Source organism: Trachemys scripta, chromosome 4 (assembly GCF_013100865.1).
Source record: "Trachemys scripta elegans isolate TJP31775 chromosome 4, CAS_Tse_1.0, whole genome shotgun sequence".
In the NCBI taxonomy this organism is placed as follows: Eukaryota; Metazoa; Chordata; order Testudines; family Emydidae; genus Trachemys; species Trachemys scripta.
Genome location: NC_048301.1, coordinates 40,469,499 through 40,486,776, shown reverse-complemented (window position 1 = coordinate 40,486,776; position 17,278 = coordinate 40,469,499). Strand labels below are relative to the sequence as shown.

Genomic DNA, 17,278 nt, shown 5'->3' with positions numbered 1-17,278 from the left:
CTTGTGTTGTAAAGGATCTCAAGATGCTCTACAAACTATATAATGCGGGAATCCCTTTCCTCATGGAGAGAAGTATCATGCAATCTTTTACATGGTTAGGATTTTGGTTTTACATCTCATCCTACACTTTTAGGTCTCATCAACACTTTCAGCAGCAAGGCAGCTCCTGGCACTATGATTAAGTGGTGGTTCAATCCTGACTGAAAGGAAAAAATGCTTCCTACCGAATCATCACTACCATTTTCTGCAGCAGCAGCAGCAGGGATTTCCTTGATCCCCAGTCCAAATAGCGAACAGGTACAATCCTCTTTAGTGTGTGAGATCTTATTAGTTCAAAACCCAATGTGGTGGGACTGCAGCCACTGTAAGGCTGCTCTCCTGCTTACCTGTCAAAAATGCTACAGAAAGTGAATGTGCCCAACACTCTGAATTGAGGTCTTAGGACAAAATGCCATTTTAATAAGTGAGCTTGGATTGAAATAAAGCAGTTATCTGGCACAGTGCTAACGTCCCAGGCAAGCAGGTTTAATAGAAAACCAAAACAAACAAAAGCATGCACTGATTAGAGTAACACTGCAGATTCCACTAAACATTTAAAGAGCAAGCAGCGCAAATTCCCACTTTTTCCTCATCTCGCTCTGGGACAGACAGTCATCACTGTTAGGTTCCAGGACTGTTCAGTAACAGCCATGCTTGTTGGCCCACCGACTCCAATACTTTGTTGAACAGTGACCCTTTCCAGAGAGAGGACTCAGAGCTACCACATGTAAAAGTGGGAGACCCCAAAGATTTTAGCAGTAGCCAACTCATGTTCTGTGAAGGTGTTACCAAGACCTATATGTGGCCACAAGATAGGCAAGACTGCAGATGGTGTGACAAAGCTCTGTCCTTGTCTCAGTGGGTCCCACGCTTTCTGGCGGATTTCGCTAGCCTCAGAGGCTCACTGTGACCCCCTCCCCCCCGTAGCCCTTCTCTCTCTAGAGGCAAGGGTCACAGCCTACTGAGCCATTTTCATCATAAGCCAGCAAGGGAGGTGAGGAGAAGCAACCCTCCCTCGCACAGTCTCTGTTGTCTCCCAGTCTCAGTGATTAATCGGGGAGCCCGGGTCCACCCTCTACTCCGGGCTCCAGCCCAGGGACCCTAATACAGTAACTCCTCACTTAACGTTGTAGTTATGTTCCTGAAAAATGTGATTTTAAGCAAAACAATGTTAAGCGAATCCAATTTCCCCATAAGAATTAATGTAAATGAGGGGGTTAGTTTCCAGGGAAATTTTTTTCACCAGACAAAAGACATATATATATAAAAAAATTATTTATTTAATCTGGTGAAAAAAATTACACACATATATACATATACAAACATATATACATACACACACAGAGTATAGGTTTTAAACAAAAAATTTAATACTGGTATACAGTGATGATGATTGTGAAGCTTGGTTGAGGTGGAGGAGTCAGAGGGTGGGATATTTCCCTTACTGCTAAATGATGAACTAGCAATTGGCTGAGCCCTCAAGGGTTAACTCTCTCTCTACACAAGGCAGCAGGAATGGCGGGAGATATGCACATTTCCCTTAAGTACACTGCCTTGTTAATTAGATCAGCTTGCTGATAGGCAGCTGCTGCAAGCTCCCTCTGTCCTGAGTCCTGGTCTGTCCCCCCTGCTCTGGAAGATGGGGTAAATGGGGTGCAAGAGCAGGGAAGAGGGGGACACCCTGACATTAGCCCCACTCTTCCTTCCCTCCCCCCTGCACAGCAAGCAGGAGTGTCGGGGAGCAGCACATGGCAGTGGGGGGGAGGGACACAGCTGAACTGCAGGCAGCTGCTGCACAGGGAACTTAGGGGAGTGGGGAGCTGATAGGGGGCTGCTGGTTCCAAGTCCCTGTTGGGGTTACTAGGCCTGCCTGAGCCAAAGTTCTTCCATGTTTAAACTCTGTCCTTCCATGTTTAACTCTGATCGACCTCAACAACCAAGGACAGGAATTGGAATGTGTAAATAGCCAGTTAGCAATTACGACCTTGTTCATACCAGGTACCAAACAATAATGATGAGGTTTGCATGTTTCTAGCTGGGGAAGGGGTAATAAACTAAGGGTAAACAGGACCAAATAACAGTTTAGGGAGAAGTTACTAACAAGCTAGATTTATAGCCCTAGAATGATTTAATTGCTTAAATGTATAAACATGCCTTCGGTAGAGAGGGAAGGGGGAGTAGAGGGGTGATGGTGGGGGGGCTTAGTTGTAAAATGTATAAAGAAGAGAGAAACTGTTTTTGCTGGTGTGCTTGATTTGAGACTTGCCTGTCTCCTTGCACCACTTTGAGATCTCAAATAAACTTTGATTGTTTCTCCACCCCAGTATGTTTATTGGCGTGAAGCACTCCGGGCAACGAACCCCACTGTTGCTATCCTCGGGCCCCTGTGCCAGCAACACTCCCACCAGCTAGCTGCAACGGGCTGCTCTTCCTGCAAGCAGTGGACAAAGCAGGCGGCTGTGACAGTAGAAGGGAGCATTACACAACTTTAAATGAGCATGTTCCCTAATTGATTAGCAACGTAACAACGTTAACTGGGACAACTTTAAGTGAGGAGTTACTGTAGTAGCAGCTATGGTAGCTGACTTTTTGGAAATAGGACATGTACAATTCCCTGGGCTACTTCCCCACAGCAGCCCCCACTCAATATCTCCTTCACCGTTACCTCAGGGTCTCCTTCTTTGCACCTGATATGGATTTTTAATGCTTAGTTCCTCCAACAGCTCCTGACACACGCACCTAACTTATTGACTGGGAAGCTCTTAGCTAGTTTCATCCAGCCCCTAACTGGCTTCAGGTGTCCCAATCAACCTAGCTATCTTCCCTGCCTTCTGGAAATATCTTAATTGGCCCCAGATGTCTTAATTGACCTGGAGCAGCTGCCATTTACTTACCCTAGTAACAGGGATTTGTTTAGCCTGGGGCTAATATATCTGTCTCTCCCTACTTTTCTATAGTCATCTGGCCTTGCCCCGTCAAAATGGATACAAGTTGGGCAACTTGCCGGTATGTCAGAATTATGAGTCAGGGATGCTATTCGTTTTCACTGTTTTAATTTGCCCACTACTTTGCAGTTGGTTTGTGCTGTGGATGATGGTCAGGTAAAGGTTTACATGCCATTCCAGCTTTATCCTTTCCACTGCAGGACAAAGTCCTCACCGTACATTCCTCCACCACGCACAACCATATGGATCCTACAATGGGAACTGGTAGGAAAGGGGTCTTAATCTCTGCCACAGTTCTCTTCAGCATTAAACCTTAGCAAAGCAGTTCCATCCCTGGAGGTTTGGAATCACACTGTCGTTACACTGTATGAAGCTTCAGAATGAGTGTTAGGAACATCTCCTGATCTTTTTTTCAAGTCACATCAATAGCAGTTGTGGGTGGACATTGACTCATGACCCAGCACCATACTTGGATCTGCTGCGGCAGAAAGAGAAGACATTCTGCTGCCAGAGGCCACTGCTGGCCATCCCTCCACTCTTTGCAAGCAAAACTCCAAAGGAGGTACAGTACAAAAAAGTAAGATGGTTCTGGAGAAGCACACTCCTTGCTAGGAGCTGACTGAAGGGAGACTCCTTCATTTGTACAGTTGTCAGGTCAAACCAGGGGAAGGTGCTGGGAAGAGAAAACAGGCTGTATTATTTATGGGCAACAGCTAGCAGTTCTATACCTGTGATTTAACAAGATGGCTTTCTTTGGTCTAAGTCCTCTGTCTTAGCCCGTTGAGAAAGCAACGTGATTCAGAACCTTGTGTTTTTTGGACAAACCGCCCACAATGAGCAAAACTCACTGTGGTATTAATGGGATGATTTTGCACAAACTGGACTTAATGGACCTACTGCATACCCATAAACAAACGTATCCATCAGACCAGCCCCAAAGCAAGAGTTTCAGTGCCTTGCCATTGGATCGTCTTTCCACTATCCATAAGAACAGTCCACTCCAGCATGACCCTCCAGCTATCTCTATATATGTTTGTACTATGCCCATCACAATGCGGCCCTGATCCTGATAGGGGCCTCTGGATGATACTGCATTACAACTAATCAAACAATAATGCAGAAAACAGAATTAGTGGGGAGGGATGGCTCAAGAATTGGTAATGAGTTATCTAGTACTCAGTTCAAATCAAGCCTTCACTGGTGGTGACCAAAAGCATTATCACATGTGACCCAAGGATCTCTTGGCGCCCGCTGACAGAGGGCACAGGGGTACACACAAGGTTTTACAAGGGTTCCTTGGAGTAGATAACTGCATAATTCGCAAGAAGGGTTCACTGAAGGGTGGCATATGAGGTCTCTACCAAGAGTCGGTAGCCCACTGGTCAACATAATCATTGTGAAATGTATGTATCTGTACTGAAAATTATGTTCGTCAGGTTTGGGAGTTAAGGCAGGTCACCAGGAGGTGAGAAACCTCTGACATGTTCCTTCCAGGCAGGAGATAATAGATGTTTCTCTCTCTTTCCGGGCATACTGAGCCACCTGCCACACAAGAGAGAAAGAAAGGGGGAAAAAATAGATAGGAAAACACAATGAGCGGGAGGGTGTGTCCTATTTATGAATGAAGACAAAGCATAAGAATGATATCTTTTGTGGGAGCAAAAAGACACACACAGGTTTCTTCATGTAGAAGGCACACTAACAGTGTTTTTGTCTTATGAAAAGGGGGGGGTCACAGCCAGCCTGGCTGTAAAGCACTGTGAGAAGGATTTCGGGGTAAGCAACATTCTACAAGACATGAGAATATCTTGCTAATTATCTCTAGAATGCATGTTATAATTGTATTTTATATATAAGCATTTGTTTTCAATATTTCTACTTGCTATTACTTGAATCTCTATGTTTTATTAAATAAAGTGAGATTTGCTTATAGTAAAATCAAGTACAAGTACTGTGTGTTAAGCAGAACCATGATCTGAGGTGGAACTGATGAGCTGGGTTGTACTGTTTCTTTGGAAGCAGCCAATCTGTGAATGCTGTAAGTGTCCAGTGGAACAGGGGCTGGACACTCCGGGGAAACATTCGGCGGGCTCGAGGGCTGGCATGTCCCAATCACTAACCTGCAGAGTGATAGTGGGGCCTGCGAGGCCTAGAGAGAAGTGTTTGCATTGCCCATGGAGTTGGAGGACTGGCCTATGGCTTCCTCACACTGACTAAGGGCAGGTGATAGAGAGGTGCCTCAGAACTGTGGGTACCACCGGGAAGTGACACACCATCCGACAACTGGTCAGTGCCCTATATGAAATGTGCTGGGATCTCAGATTGGTTCTTAGTGGACAGATCTTCTCGCATATGGCTTTTGACAGCACAAACAATTAATCAGATGTCAGGTAAGTGATGTAGCCACTCTATAATGGCAACATGATCTGGAGACATCAAGTGCATCCATCCACTTATCAAGATGATAAAGAGGGCTGCCCGTAACCAGATGGTACTCTGTTTGTTCTGGACAGGTGACCACATAAGAAAAACCACCCGACAAATTAGCCCCCTTTTTGGCAGTCTCTGCAGAGAGGTCAAGCACTGAGTGGGCCCTGGAGACTGAACTCCCCTCTCCCTCCCTAGCACTTGTCCCTCAAAGGCACATTGGGAGTGAGAAGGAAACTAGTTTTGCTACTGCACCTGCTCTGGGGGGATAAAAAAACAGTTCTCAGACTCTGGGTCTGTTCATTTAGCAACTTCCACCAACATTAAATTTAACTTAAATGTTTTAAACAAAAACACAAAATTGGTGGGAGCAGGCCAGAAGCTCCACAAGATTAAAGCCATAAAAGGGGGCAGCGGTAAAGCTTTCCGTCTGTATAGCATTGTCGGAGGACTACAAAGCACTTTACAAATAAATAAAGCCTCACACCCTCCTCCCCCCATGAATTTAGGTGAGGATTAACCTCATTTTACAGATGGGAAACTGAGACAGAGAAAGGAAGTGACATCCCAAGTTCATACAGGAAGTCTGTGACAGACAGAAAAAATGAACCTAGGTCTCCTGACACCCCATTCTCTTCTCTAACTCTGAGTCTGGCTGCTTAAAAAGGATAAAGGAACATTGTTCATCATTTTCATTCAAAACCCAATTATAACTATATGGTGACATTGGCAGGCTGTAGTCATGAGGCACCACACAGGGAAGGACGATATTCTCCAGACTGCTAGTGTAGGTGGTGGTTCTTTAACAAGAAGCGGGGGAGGGGGGAGGACATTGAAACTAAAAGTTTTGCTGAGCACTGGGAATGAAACAGGAGAAGGAGTGGGAGTGCAAGGCCAGCAGCAGGAGCTACTAGACAGAGTAGAAATTATGTACTTATCTTGGGAGATCTTAAGAATTACAGACAAATGAACCACACTTCAGTACCAGTAAACTGGTTTAAATGACAGTTAAAAAGAACTATAAAAGACCTACATTAACATGATATGTTAGGCCTAAACCAACACAACTTCTGTAAAGAAAAATCATGCCTTTCTAAAGTTCTTTGAATGTATCAACAAAACTGTAGATGTGGATGACTCGGCTAACAATTCATTTGTGCTTCCAAAACCCTTCAATGAAGTCGCCTTAAATTAGAATCACAGGGTAAAATTCTGTCATGGATCAGAGAGTGGTAAAGAGACAGGAAAGAGTACAAATATATGATCAATTTTCACCATGCCAAAAATAGGATGCCCTAAGTTTCCATGCTGGAGCCAGTGCTTAGTATATTTATCAGTGATCTGTAAGAGGAACAAATAGCAAGCTGGCAACATTTGCAAATGACATGAAATTATTTTGGTTAGTCAACATTAGAAATGACTCAGTAATTTCAGAAGGAGCTCGCAAAGCTGAGTGAATAGTAACATCATGGCAGAGGAAATCCAGTGTTGACAAATGCAAGATAATGCACACAGGAAAGAGTAATATGAACTACTCAACGTTGCTGGGTTCTAAATTACCTGTAACCACTCAGGAAAAACATTTCTGCTGTATGTGCAGTGGCCATAGAGCAAACAATGTTAGTTTGCATAAATAATGGAATGGAAAATAATGTTGACAATATTTAATGCCAGTTTTATGACAACATTGTAATAAATCAATGATACACCCTCACCCAAAATACTCTGTTCAGTTCTGGTCTTTCCATCTAAAGGAGAAAATATAGCAGAAATAGAAGGGGTTTCAAAGATAAGCAATGAAAGATTGAAAGGCTTGGAAAGATTTCTGTGTAAAGAGAGATTGATAATATGGGGACTGTCTGGTTTAGCCACAAGAGCAATAAGAAGGGACATGATAGAGGTATATAAAATATTGAACAGCCTAGAGATGGTGAATCATGTCCTCTCACATAAGAACAAAGCGACATTTGATGAAATTGGAAGGCCACAAATTACAAATCAATAAAAGGATTTTTTTTTTTAAATGATGCATACTTAACCTGTAGGACTCAGTGCCACAAAATAGCATTGATGCCAAGAGCGTCATAGGATTCAAAACAGGATTGGACATTTAGATGGCTAAGAACAGCCCCAGTTACATTAGATGTTTTTTCCCTCCCTCTCTCTCACATTTATTTATTTATTTATTTAAAGGAAGGGATATAAGCCTGCCTGCTTCAGAGCACTGAATGAGAGGTTAGAAAGAAACTCTCTCTATGGACAGATAACTCATAGTGAAAAATTGAGACTATTCTTGAACCTTCTCTCAGGCATTTGGTATTGGCCACTGTCAAAGACAGGATAGTGGACTAGAAGGCCCATCGGTCTGGGCTGTCTAGGATGGACATTCCTGCGTTTTATCGTTTTACACCAAGTTGCACAACTGGAATAGGTCCTACATATCCCCCCATTGAGTAAATTCTTATCTCTAAAAACCAGAATAGAGAGGCTGGGGGCTCAGAGTGAGATACTGAGGTATTCAATGGATGGATTTCAGGCTGCTTGAGAATTGCCAGTATATTGGACTTTGGACTGTCCATCCCTTATCACACAGGGTAACATGTTCAAAAGTGCCAAAGTCCCATTTTCAAAAATGACTTAGGAACTTGGGGGCCAAGTCTCATTAAAATCAATAGGACTTCGGTGCTTTTGAAAATTGACCCAGCACTCACTGGTGCATGACACGAAGTGGGGAGGGTGTGTACCGTATTCTTCCTCTGCAATAGGAAGACTCCTAGCTTTCAAATCCTGGGATGTGGCAAAGGTTCAGGGAGGATGGCCAAGTAGAAACATTTGAAGTTTGGCACTTTACTTACTCCTCTTGAGTCAGGGAGGAGACAAAAGTTTGGTTGACAAAGTTCCCACACACAAACCGTGGGCAAGAGGTCTTCTGCTCTGTACAGATGGGGCAGTGCTCAGGGAAACATACATCATTCAGTAACTTCAGTGCGTGCTGGTGGGGCAGGTGCCGCCACATACAGCTGTTCAGGGCTGCATAGAAAACGGCCTCCAACCACTTGCCAGTGACAGCAATTCTCTCTGCACAACAATCAGAACAAATGTTGTCAGTTACCACTACACATACTGATGTGAAGGAAACAGCAGAGATTTTTTAATGTCTCTTCCTCTCTTGTTCCCTATCGAGAAGGGTCAACGTGGCAACAGCACTGCAATGTGCTTATTCACAGGCCAAGGAGGAGAGGCTCAAATCCAGTAAGTAATAAATAATAATAATATACTAGCTTATACCCGTCTAGCATGTAAAGCACTTTGCACTGAAATAAGCTGTGTATAAAAGGACCACTCACCCACTGCAGCTGTCCCTGTGGTGGAAAACAACGGCTAACAGTTTAGGACAGGAAGTTAAGAGGAATACCATATCCAGGTGAAGAGATGGGAGACTCTAGGGGTGGCAAGGCAATTCCCAAGTTGGAATTTAGTCAGGGTTGACACCAAAATACTGACTTGGTCTTGATCTACACTCCGTCAGAAGGTCTCCCAGCTCCTGTTCCTGGCTTTCCCATCTGAGAGTGCCAAGGCTCCTGCTAGCTCACTGAAGGAAATGATGGCTCTCAGGAGAGTCAGAAAAGAGTTCCAGAGGCATACAGCATACACTATACACATGGAGAGAGGTCTTCTCCACAGTAATTGTCCTGACTAACAGTGGGGCACTGAAACACCTGCAAACTAACAAAATCAGACAAGTCAGAGATGGAAAAGATCTTTGGGGGTCACTTACTCCATCCCCCTGCCCATGCAGGATTGGTCCCCACTAGATATTAATTCTATGTTTTGTTCAGTCTAGTTTTATCTAGCCAGTGACAGCACCGCCAGCATTTTTATTAGGAGGTTTTTCTTCCATATTCTGCATTTCCAAACCATTATTCTCATTCAGTGCTGCTCAGATGAGATAGAAACTGACTAGCTATTACTCCATACCCAGCCCTGTTCATGACTCTTACTGGGACTAGGACAGGCTCAGAATAGTGTGAATGTCAAGCAAAGACATTGTTTCTAACTCCACAGGAAAATGCCTGCAAAGTGAGGAGAAATACATTTACCTTTGGGGCTACAGGGACAGGTAGCCTGTATAACAATAGGGTCTTGGAGTGCAGCTATGATTGTCCCATTTGTCCCCCACATATTCTCTAAGTTTCTGCTAGTGCAGTGGTACTGTGGCCTCAGGATGGCACTGTAGGAAAGGAGTTGCTTCAACCTGAAAGCAAAGTCAGTCAAATAACTCAGAGAGGTATCTAGTGCCTAGAGAGTGGCACACCAAATGAGATAAAAGTATATTTCTATAATACCATTCATTCCAAACTCTGTTTACAGCATCACTGAAATGCAGCCACCTCTGGGGTGCAAAGAAAGCAATCAGCCATTGCACTTGACAACATACGGGGATAAGGATAAATGTTATAGCCAGACACAAAGGCAAATCTCTGCTCTTAGGGTAAGTGCCAGGGATGGTCAATACCCACACAGCAGATGGGACCTTAAATGTTTAAGATCCTGTCTGAAAGAACCACATGCAGTAAAGTGCAGGGCACCAAATACACTAGTCAGAGGAGGCTGAGTCAATGCTGCTAGGATTCTAATCTGAGCATGTTAGAGCTGGGACATTTCACAGAACAGCTGGGACTTTAGCAGTTTTGTTTTGTTTTTTGAAGGAAGGGAAGAAGTGAGTCTGCTACATCCTGGTCCAATATTGATAGATCTTCCACCGACTGGGATCTAGCCCTTAATCCTTCCCTACTTTGGTAAAGTAACTTCCATATCCTGCAGAATAATAGAAGCCCAAGAGAAGGACTGGGTGGCTCTGGAGGTCAGTAATAGGACATTCGCTTTTCACTGCTACAGTCCTGGTTTAAATCCAGCCCACCTCAGTAGTTACTGAAGGGTGTTCCCAGGAAATGGCTGTTTAGCAGCCTGTGTAAAATGAGATTGTAGGTCTCAGCACTGTTCCTAGTGTAGATGTCTACAGCACAAAGAACCTTGTTACATTTGTCCCCTTGTTAGCCATCTCAGCAGAGCGGCCAAGAACTGAATGGTCCACAGAGACTGAACCTCTCCCAATAGTGTCACCCTAAACATTCAAAAATCCTAAGTCAGTCCCCGCCCCCCCAATTATGAAGTTAATTTAAAAAAATCATGAATTTGTTTCATATAATACTTCACTTCTATAATGCTACTTTTTATTTCTGGCCTTCTGGATTTTGACCCCTTAGGGTGCATTCAAAACGTTTCAAGCTTTTCTCCTCAATCATGAGAGCTAGAAACTTACTTTTTTAAAAAATAAAAGCTGAAATTCTCATGTATTCACGTGACTCCCAAGGCAGGGGCTTTAAGAAAACCACCAGATACTGCGAGACTTGTGATAAAATCATGAGAGCTGGCAACACTGCAACCCCCATGCCAGGTCAGGCACATTGGCAGTGCTGGCACTGTACTTGCCTGATGTGTGGCCAAATCAGGGGATTTAGTGTGCTGGGCTGTCAAACCAGCACTGGTGCAATCAATACTACCTGGGCAGCGGGACAGCAGTGACCAGGCTGTACACAATGCAGGGTTCCCGGAGAGCAGCATGAATTCCTGAGCAGATGTGCTGTAGATGAGATGGGAGGCAACAAAGAAACACAATGTCGGCCCAGGCCACGAGCTGGCCATTGTCATAAAAACATTCAACTCCCAGCTGCTGGAACTCTGCTAGGGAAGACAAACAGAAAAGGCAATCATTACCTCAGCTCCAAGAGGTCAGGAGCAGCAGCCAGTTAGCCTGCAACATCCACAATTGTGTAGGGTAGGGTCATGATGGTGTTTGCTCTCAGGCACACCTTGGTAAGGGGTGAGAAGCATGCATCACCCCAGCTCATAATGGGGCAATCCAGCTCCTCTCACCAGGTGGCCCTTAAGAGCTTAATTAGCAGCTACCCATTAACATTATTGATGCACAGCCCATGGTAGCCAGGTTACAGAGAAATGAGCCTCTGCGCTTGGAATAAATAGTCAGAAAATGTGGTTGTCTGGCACCATTTAATGAATATTGATTAAAACTTTAACTGAAGCAATCAGGATCTGGCTGATTTTCAAGATCTATAAAAAGCCATTTAATAACTCCCCCTCCCTCTCTGCCCCTTGAGAGGATTTTATTGTTGTAAGCATCTCCCTCCAGAACAGTTATCCTCTGTTCATCTTGGTTTATGTAACAGCTTTATGTGGCATTTGACATTTTGCATGCAATTACGATCTATAACGTAGTACAAGCACTCAATCCACCCCTTTTCACTTTGTATTTTAACATTTTGGAGTAAAGAGAGAAAGGAGCATCTTGTGCTACTGACCCTACAGCCACAGGCCGAGGAGAGTCCCTGGCAGTAGTGGCTTTTCAGATCAATATGGATATTGATTTGGAGAGCTATTTTAGCCATCAAGTGAATATTTAATGCATAGGTCAGTTGGTGTTGCAGCCACTGAGCAATGACGTTAAAAATTGCTGGGGGGGAATTTAGAGTAGGGCAGCAAAAACAGTTAAGAGATTGATGGGACTGAGTTATGAGGAAAGATTAAAGGAGCAAAATATGTATCACTTTTCCAAATGATGGCTAAAGTGGGGGATACAATAAATCTCTAGAAATATTTGAAGGCTGTAAATCCCAAGGAGGAGATGAGTTGTTTAGGGTGCTCTAACGAGGTATGATTGGAATAATGGAATGAAATTAAAAAAGGAAGGAAAATATAGAATTATCAACATTTCCTAATGCTGAAACATAACAGCCCGTGGAATAGACTTTGGAAGGAAAAGGGTAAAAACTCCATTGATTGGGTCTAGGGCTGGTCAAGACGTTTACATCAAAATGGTTTCTGATGGAAAATTGGGTTCAGCTAAACAAAGTTTCCCACAAAAAGTGTCTGCTTCCTGCTGAAAGCATTGAGCTTTCATTTTTTGACAAAGTCAAAAGTTCTCTGTGGAAAAAAAATTCTGACCAACTCGAGTTGGGACACTGAAAGTGAGACCAGCCAAAGCAGGAGTGAACACACTATATGCGTCTTGCAGTGGCAGTGGTGCCTAGGTTAGATATGCTAGGTCTTTTCCTGTTCAAATTCCCTTGATTCACTAACGCTTACACAGAGTCTCTGGCCTCCTGGTGGAGATGTGGATATTCTGAGCCGAAATGTCACTCAGCTCCAGTAGTGCCCTGGCCAGCTGCTTTCCAATGTGGCCTCCACCAATAATCCCAACCTTCAGGCCTTCACTGCCCATGGATTCCTTGGAGGAAATCAGTGAAACCTTCCCACTCGCTTTCTGCCTGAGAAATGACACACAGAGCTGACATCACTCCTCCAGGAACAAAAATGTATCCATTACCCCGAAACTGCACTATACTGTCCTCCTTAGGAAAAAGACACTGACCAGATTTTCCTGAAAGGAGAGAAGACTTGTCCCATGTTTTAAAGGGTCAGTGCTATGTATTCATTCCCATTTTTAAAACATAAATCCTAGCACCAGCTAGCCCAACCTCCAGCTATTCCTTTCCAAGATCTAAAATTCACAATGATCAACATCTATATTCACCTTAGATCCGCTGCTGGGTACCCACATCACCATAATCCAATCCTGCCCCACTTCTTAATTACGCCATACAACAAATAACCTCATCCATCCCTTATTATGTCCTCTCCTCAAATGCCCATGAAGAAAAGGGGAGTTTTGCAGCATGGACAGAAGGGTTACAGATTTCTAGTAGGAATGGAAGTGGATTCCAGACCTGAGAGGCCCTCAAAGACACCTTGCTAGCAGCTCCTTCTCTTCTTTAACAAGGGGCTACAACTCAAGTCCTAGTGACCACACGTGCATTAATATGGCATGGGGAGAGGGGTGCCCCTTAGGTAATATGAGCACAAACCATTTAAGGCTCTAAAGGGCAAAACCAACACCTTTAATTCCACCCACTGGCAGCCAGTGCAGCTCACAAAGCACTGGAGTTATTACTCCCTGCGCAAAGCTCCCCATTATATTTTGAATTAACCACAGCTTCTGAGTGGTCTCACAGTATAGCTCCAAGTGATCTAACCCTGAGATGACAGAGACACAGAGAGACTTAAGATCCACATCCCAAGGAATAGAGGGTCCTGTGGCACCTTTGAGACTAACAGAAGTATTGGGAGCATAAGCTTTCATGGGTAAGAACCTCACTTCTTCAGATGCAAGTAATGGAAATCTCCAGAGGCAGGTATAAATCAGTATGGAGATAACGAGGTTAGTTCAATCAGGGACTCTGTTGCTTTTTACAGATTCAGACTAACGGCTACCCCTCTGATACTTGATCCCAAAGGAATGGTCACACACACCTTAGCCAGCACAGACAGGGAAACTCACAGGCTCAGGGGACTGGGAATGAGATATGGAGTCTCCCACCTCCAGGGCACCCAGCCAGATAGTAACCAATACACATCATTGCACTCTGAGGACTGTTCCATGACCCACGTTGAATCAGCTGGGGGTCTTGTTCTCGTGAAAAGGGCATCCACATCATAAAATATACCACCACATCTGGAACTAACTGGCTTCTTGTTGACAATCTTAGTCAAAGACCAAATGGGTCACTGAGGCTGAACTCTTCTCTCACTCCTCTGATTTCCACCAGGGGAGAACTGAGGTCTGTTGGTAAGGGGAAGTTTGCCAGTAGCTGCCCTTTTTCTGGGGCTAAATAGAGGCCTTCAGTCTCCAGGCCTGTCAAGCCAGCTCCTTTCATCAATACTGAGAAACATCAAAGGAAAGGATGCTTATTTCAGCCTTACCTGAGGGCATGGAGCAGCTTGCAGAAGAAGACAGCATGGGCACATGCATTCACCATCAGCCCCTTGCAGCGGCTTCTCAAACACAGCAAGGGCTGCTCACTTTCTTCCACCGCATGCTCAGACTGAAAGGACTTCAAATTCACCATGATATCTGACATCGTGGCCCCGCATGAGAACCTTCAGCAATGAGCAGCAGTTAGAAGAGTGGCCCAGCATCCATCAGTTTGACATTGCAGCCAATCCCCAGCTCCTCCCACAGAGCAGGGGTAGCCAATATACACCTAGTTCTACTTCAACAACATGACACACATTACCAGTAGTAAGGAGGAGCAGAAAGATCCCAGCATGGGAAGCAGCAGAGCCTTTGAGATCAAGCATTGCATGCTGGGATTATTGTTTCCATGGAGCTGCAATCTAATTCATTCTATGAAGTATAGCTGTGGCTGACAACAACTGGCAAGCTGCTGACACAGCACTTGGAAGGGCGCTGTTTGGGCTGCTCTGCTCCTGAGCTACAAGTAATATGAAAACTAGAGCCAAGGTGAGCGACTCCAGTTTCCAAGTATTACGTTTTTCATTCATCACCAGTCTGAGTTTTGTCAGCATTGTGTGCCCCACTTTCCCTCCCAAGCCTCTCAGGGAATGTGCAGCTCTCTTCCTTCCTTCTGTATCCCTCCCCTCAGCATGAGCAGCTGAACAGCTTTTAGGTCTCAGAATAGAGCCTGGTATTTTTGTTGCCTGGGGTCAGAGCCTCACCAGAGCCACCGGTGGTTTCCACAGGAATAGCATTCAGTCTCACTGCAGAGCACATCACAACACAAACCCAGGACACTGTAAGCTTGGGCCCTCTGGTGGTTCCCAATTTTAGACAAAGTTCTGAGCACCCTTGACTCCAAGTGAAATGAAAGTGCTCATCCTCCAGGCTCGGACCCATATCAGGAAGTCACCATTTCAGTTCATTTGACAATGGGGCTTCTTTAGACATTGGGTAAACAGCTTCTTCAAGCCAGGCCACAGCCAGGCATGTTTCAGTGAAGCAGATAGCTTATTACACCAGTTGGCCTAACCCAAGGCTGACCCATTCTTCTAATCAAGAAGGGCTGGAGTCAGTCATGGGGGGGGGGGGGGGGGGGGGGGGGGGGGGGGCTGCTGAGCAACATAAGGCACTTCCTCCTCTCTTCCCAGGGCTGGGAACTGTTAACTGTGCCCACCTGAAACTGATCCCGAAAACAGCCCTGACTACACAAAGATAATATAGCAGGGAAGGGGCGTTCCTAAGGCTTTCTCCAGGCAAAATACCCACTGAGTAGGGTAGGCTGATTATGGCCAAAGATGCCCTCCATCTGCAGCGGGCCTGTAGCACCAAGCCAGACCCCAAGACTCCATTTATAAGCAAACTGCTTTGTTTATAACATCACAAAAAGACCGAACCTGATCCTGTAGCCATTACTCCCCCGAGTAGCTCTATTGACTCCAGTGGCGTCAGGTGGATAAAGGTGGCCTGCCTGAAGATCTAACACACACAAACCCCCTGCAGTTTCTACTGTCTGAATTTTGTACCTAGTCCTGCCCCAGCTGAAGTGCTGATGACAAAACCCCCTTCGTCAAGCAGGATATAGTGCTCCTTGCTTGAGCAAAAAACCTCAGCAGCCTCCTGGATCTCCCACCTGCTGGACTCCTTTTCCCCAAGCTTCAGGTTCTCAACAGCAGGCCTCCTCCTATTCTGGAATCCAGTCAACTGAGTCCAAACAAGGGAAGTGGTCATGGCAATTGCTTAGTTACCAAATGTCCTGGTCAGAACCTTGCTGTTTGCCTACGAGGCACCAGAGCCCAGACCCTTAAAGGGCCAGGACCACATCTCTCATCCCACAGCGAATGGCAGAAAATAACAGAGTCATGAGTAAGGCTAAGATTTTGTCATGGGTATTTTTAGTAAAAGTCACAGACAGGTCATGGGCTTCCATGAATTTTTGTTTATTGCCCATGACCTGTCTGTGACTTTTACTAAAAATAATGGGGCGGCGGGGGGGGGGGGGGTTGACTGAAGCCCACATGGGGGAAAGAGAGCCCAAGCCCCGCTGCAGGAGGGGAGCAGGGTGCAGCACTCACCATCCACGGTGGCACCTCCTTGCCACTCTCGATGCCCCTCACTGCAGCAGTTCCTCACAGCTCCAGGTGCCCCCTGCCACCCTGGAGCTGAAGTGAAAAATGTCAAGGAGGTTTCTGAAAGTCACTGAATCCATGACTTCAGTGACCTCCGTGACAAACTTATTCATAGTCATAAGCTCCTCTGGAGGCAGGAAGTTCACTCCCACCACATCAAATTAACGTGAGTAGCCTGACAGTTCTGGGTGCAGCTATGCAACCCTGACACCTAGTGGTTAGGTTAGCATTGGCCATTCATGGTATGCGCACACTGCAATAAAACACCCCCGGGGTGACCCATGGCAGCTGACTCAGACTCACAAGGCTCGGGCTGTAGGGCTATAAAATTGCACTGTAGACGTTTGGGCTCCACCTGGAGCCTGGACTCTGGGACCCTCTCCCTCGTGCGTTCTCTGGGAACCTCCAGCCCAAGCCCAATTTACACAGCAATTTTATAGCCCTACAGCCCAAACGCCCCCCCCTCCATTCTGCCCCCCAGCCTGAGTCAGCTGACACAGGCATCTTATTACAGTGCAGCTATACCCTCAGGCACCAAGCTCCTCTGAAAATTGATGCTAGGCAGGTGCTGGCAACATTTTTGCACTGGTTTCCTGTGTTCTTCCCAGAGCAAAGTGGAGGGGTAAATTTGGTACAGTAATTTTTTTGGGGGGGGGGGGGGAGAGCTCTGTCTTAACATTTCTATGGTACTCTTAATTCCAAAAAAGCCAAAAGCATTTTACAAATTTCAAGTGGACTCTACGCAAGGATCACTTCAACCAGGGGATGGAGTGCAGCAGTTGTTTAAACAGCTACACAACAATATTACACAACCATTTAGGACAGGAAACAAAAAATGATCCTGCTCCCTACTGAAACTACCACAT

The 17,278-nt window shown here is 45.3% G+C and overlaps 1 protein-coding gene across 3 annotated transcripts; it reads right to left on the bottom strand.

Moving 5' to 3' along the window:
• Positions 1-3,079: 3,079 nt before the first annotated feature.
• NOXRED1 (NADP dependent oxidoreductase domain containing 1) lies at positions 3,080-16,650 on the bottom strand. 3 transcript variants are annotated; one of them, XM_034769659.1, is made up of 7 exons: positions 16,359-16,650; positions 14,250-14,426; positions 12,576-12,757; positions 10,976-11,156; positions 9,512-9,666; positions 8,324-8,489; positions 3,080-3,657 (listed from the first exon to the last, which is right to left on the bottom strand). In XM_034769659.1, the coding sequence occupies exons 2-7, from the start codon at positions 14,405-14,407 to the stop codon at positions 3,435-3,437; spliced, it is 1,065 nt and encodes a 354-aa protein (XP_034625550.1). In that variant the 5' UTR covers positions 14,408-14,426; positions 16,359-16,650; the 3' UTR covers positions 3,080-3,434. The 3 variants fall into 3 exon arrangements, with proteins under 3 accessions (XP_034625550.1, XP_034625549.1, XP_034625551.1); XM_034769658.1 differs by having other exon boundaries at positions 8,267-8,489; positions 16,359-16,550; XM_034769660.1 differs by lacking the exon at positions 14,250-14,426 and having other exon boundaries at positions 8,267-8,489; positions 16,359-16,548.
• Between the last annotated feature and the right edge of the window lie 628 nt (positions 16,651-17,278).

Bases quoted from the DNA above. Each gene is read 5' to 3' on its own strand.
- NOXRED1 (XM_034769658.1), bottom strand. From the start codon at position 14,407: ATGTCAGATATCATGGTGAATTTGAAGTCCTTTCAGTCTGAGCATGCG. The intron at 9,667-10,975 runs GTAGTATTGATT...CTTTGCTTTCAG, and splicing joins ACTGCTGTCCCGCTGCCCAG to GTTGAAGCAACTCCTTTCCT. The intron at 8,490-9,511 runs GTAAATGTATTT...ATTGTTGTGCAG, and splicing joins CTGTCCCTGTAGCCCCAAAG to AGAGAATTGCTGTCACTGGC.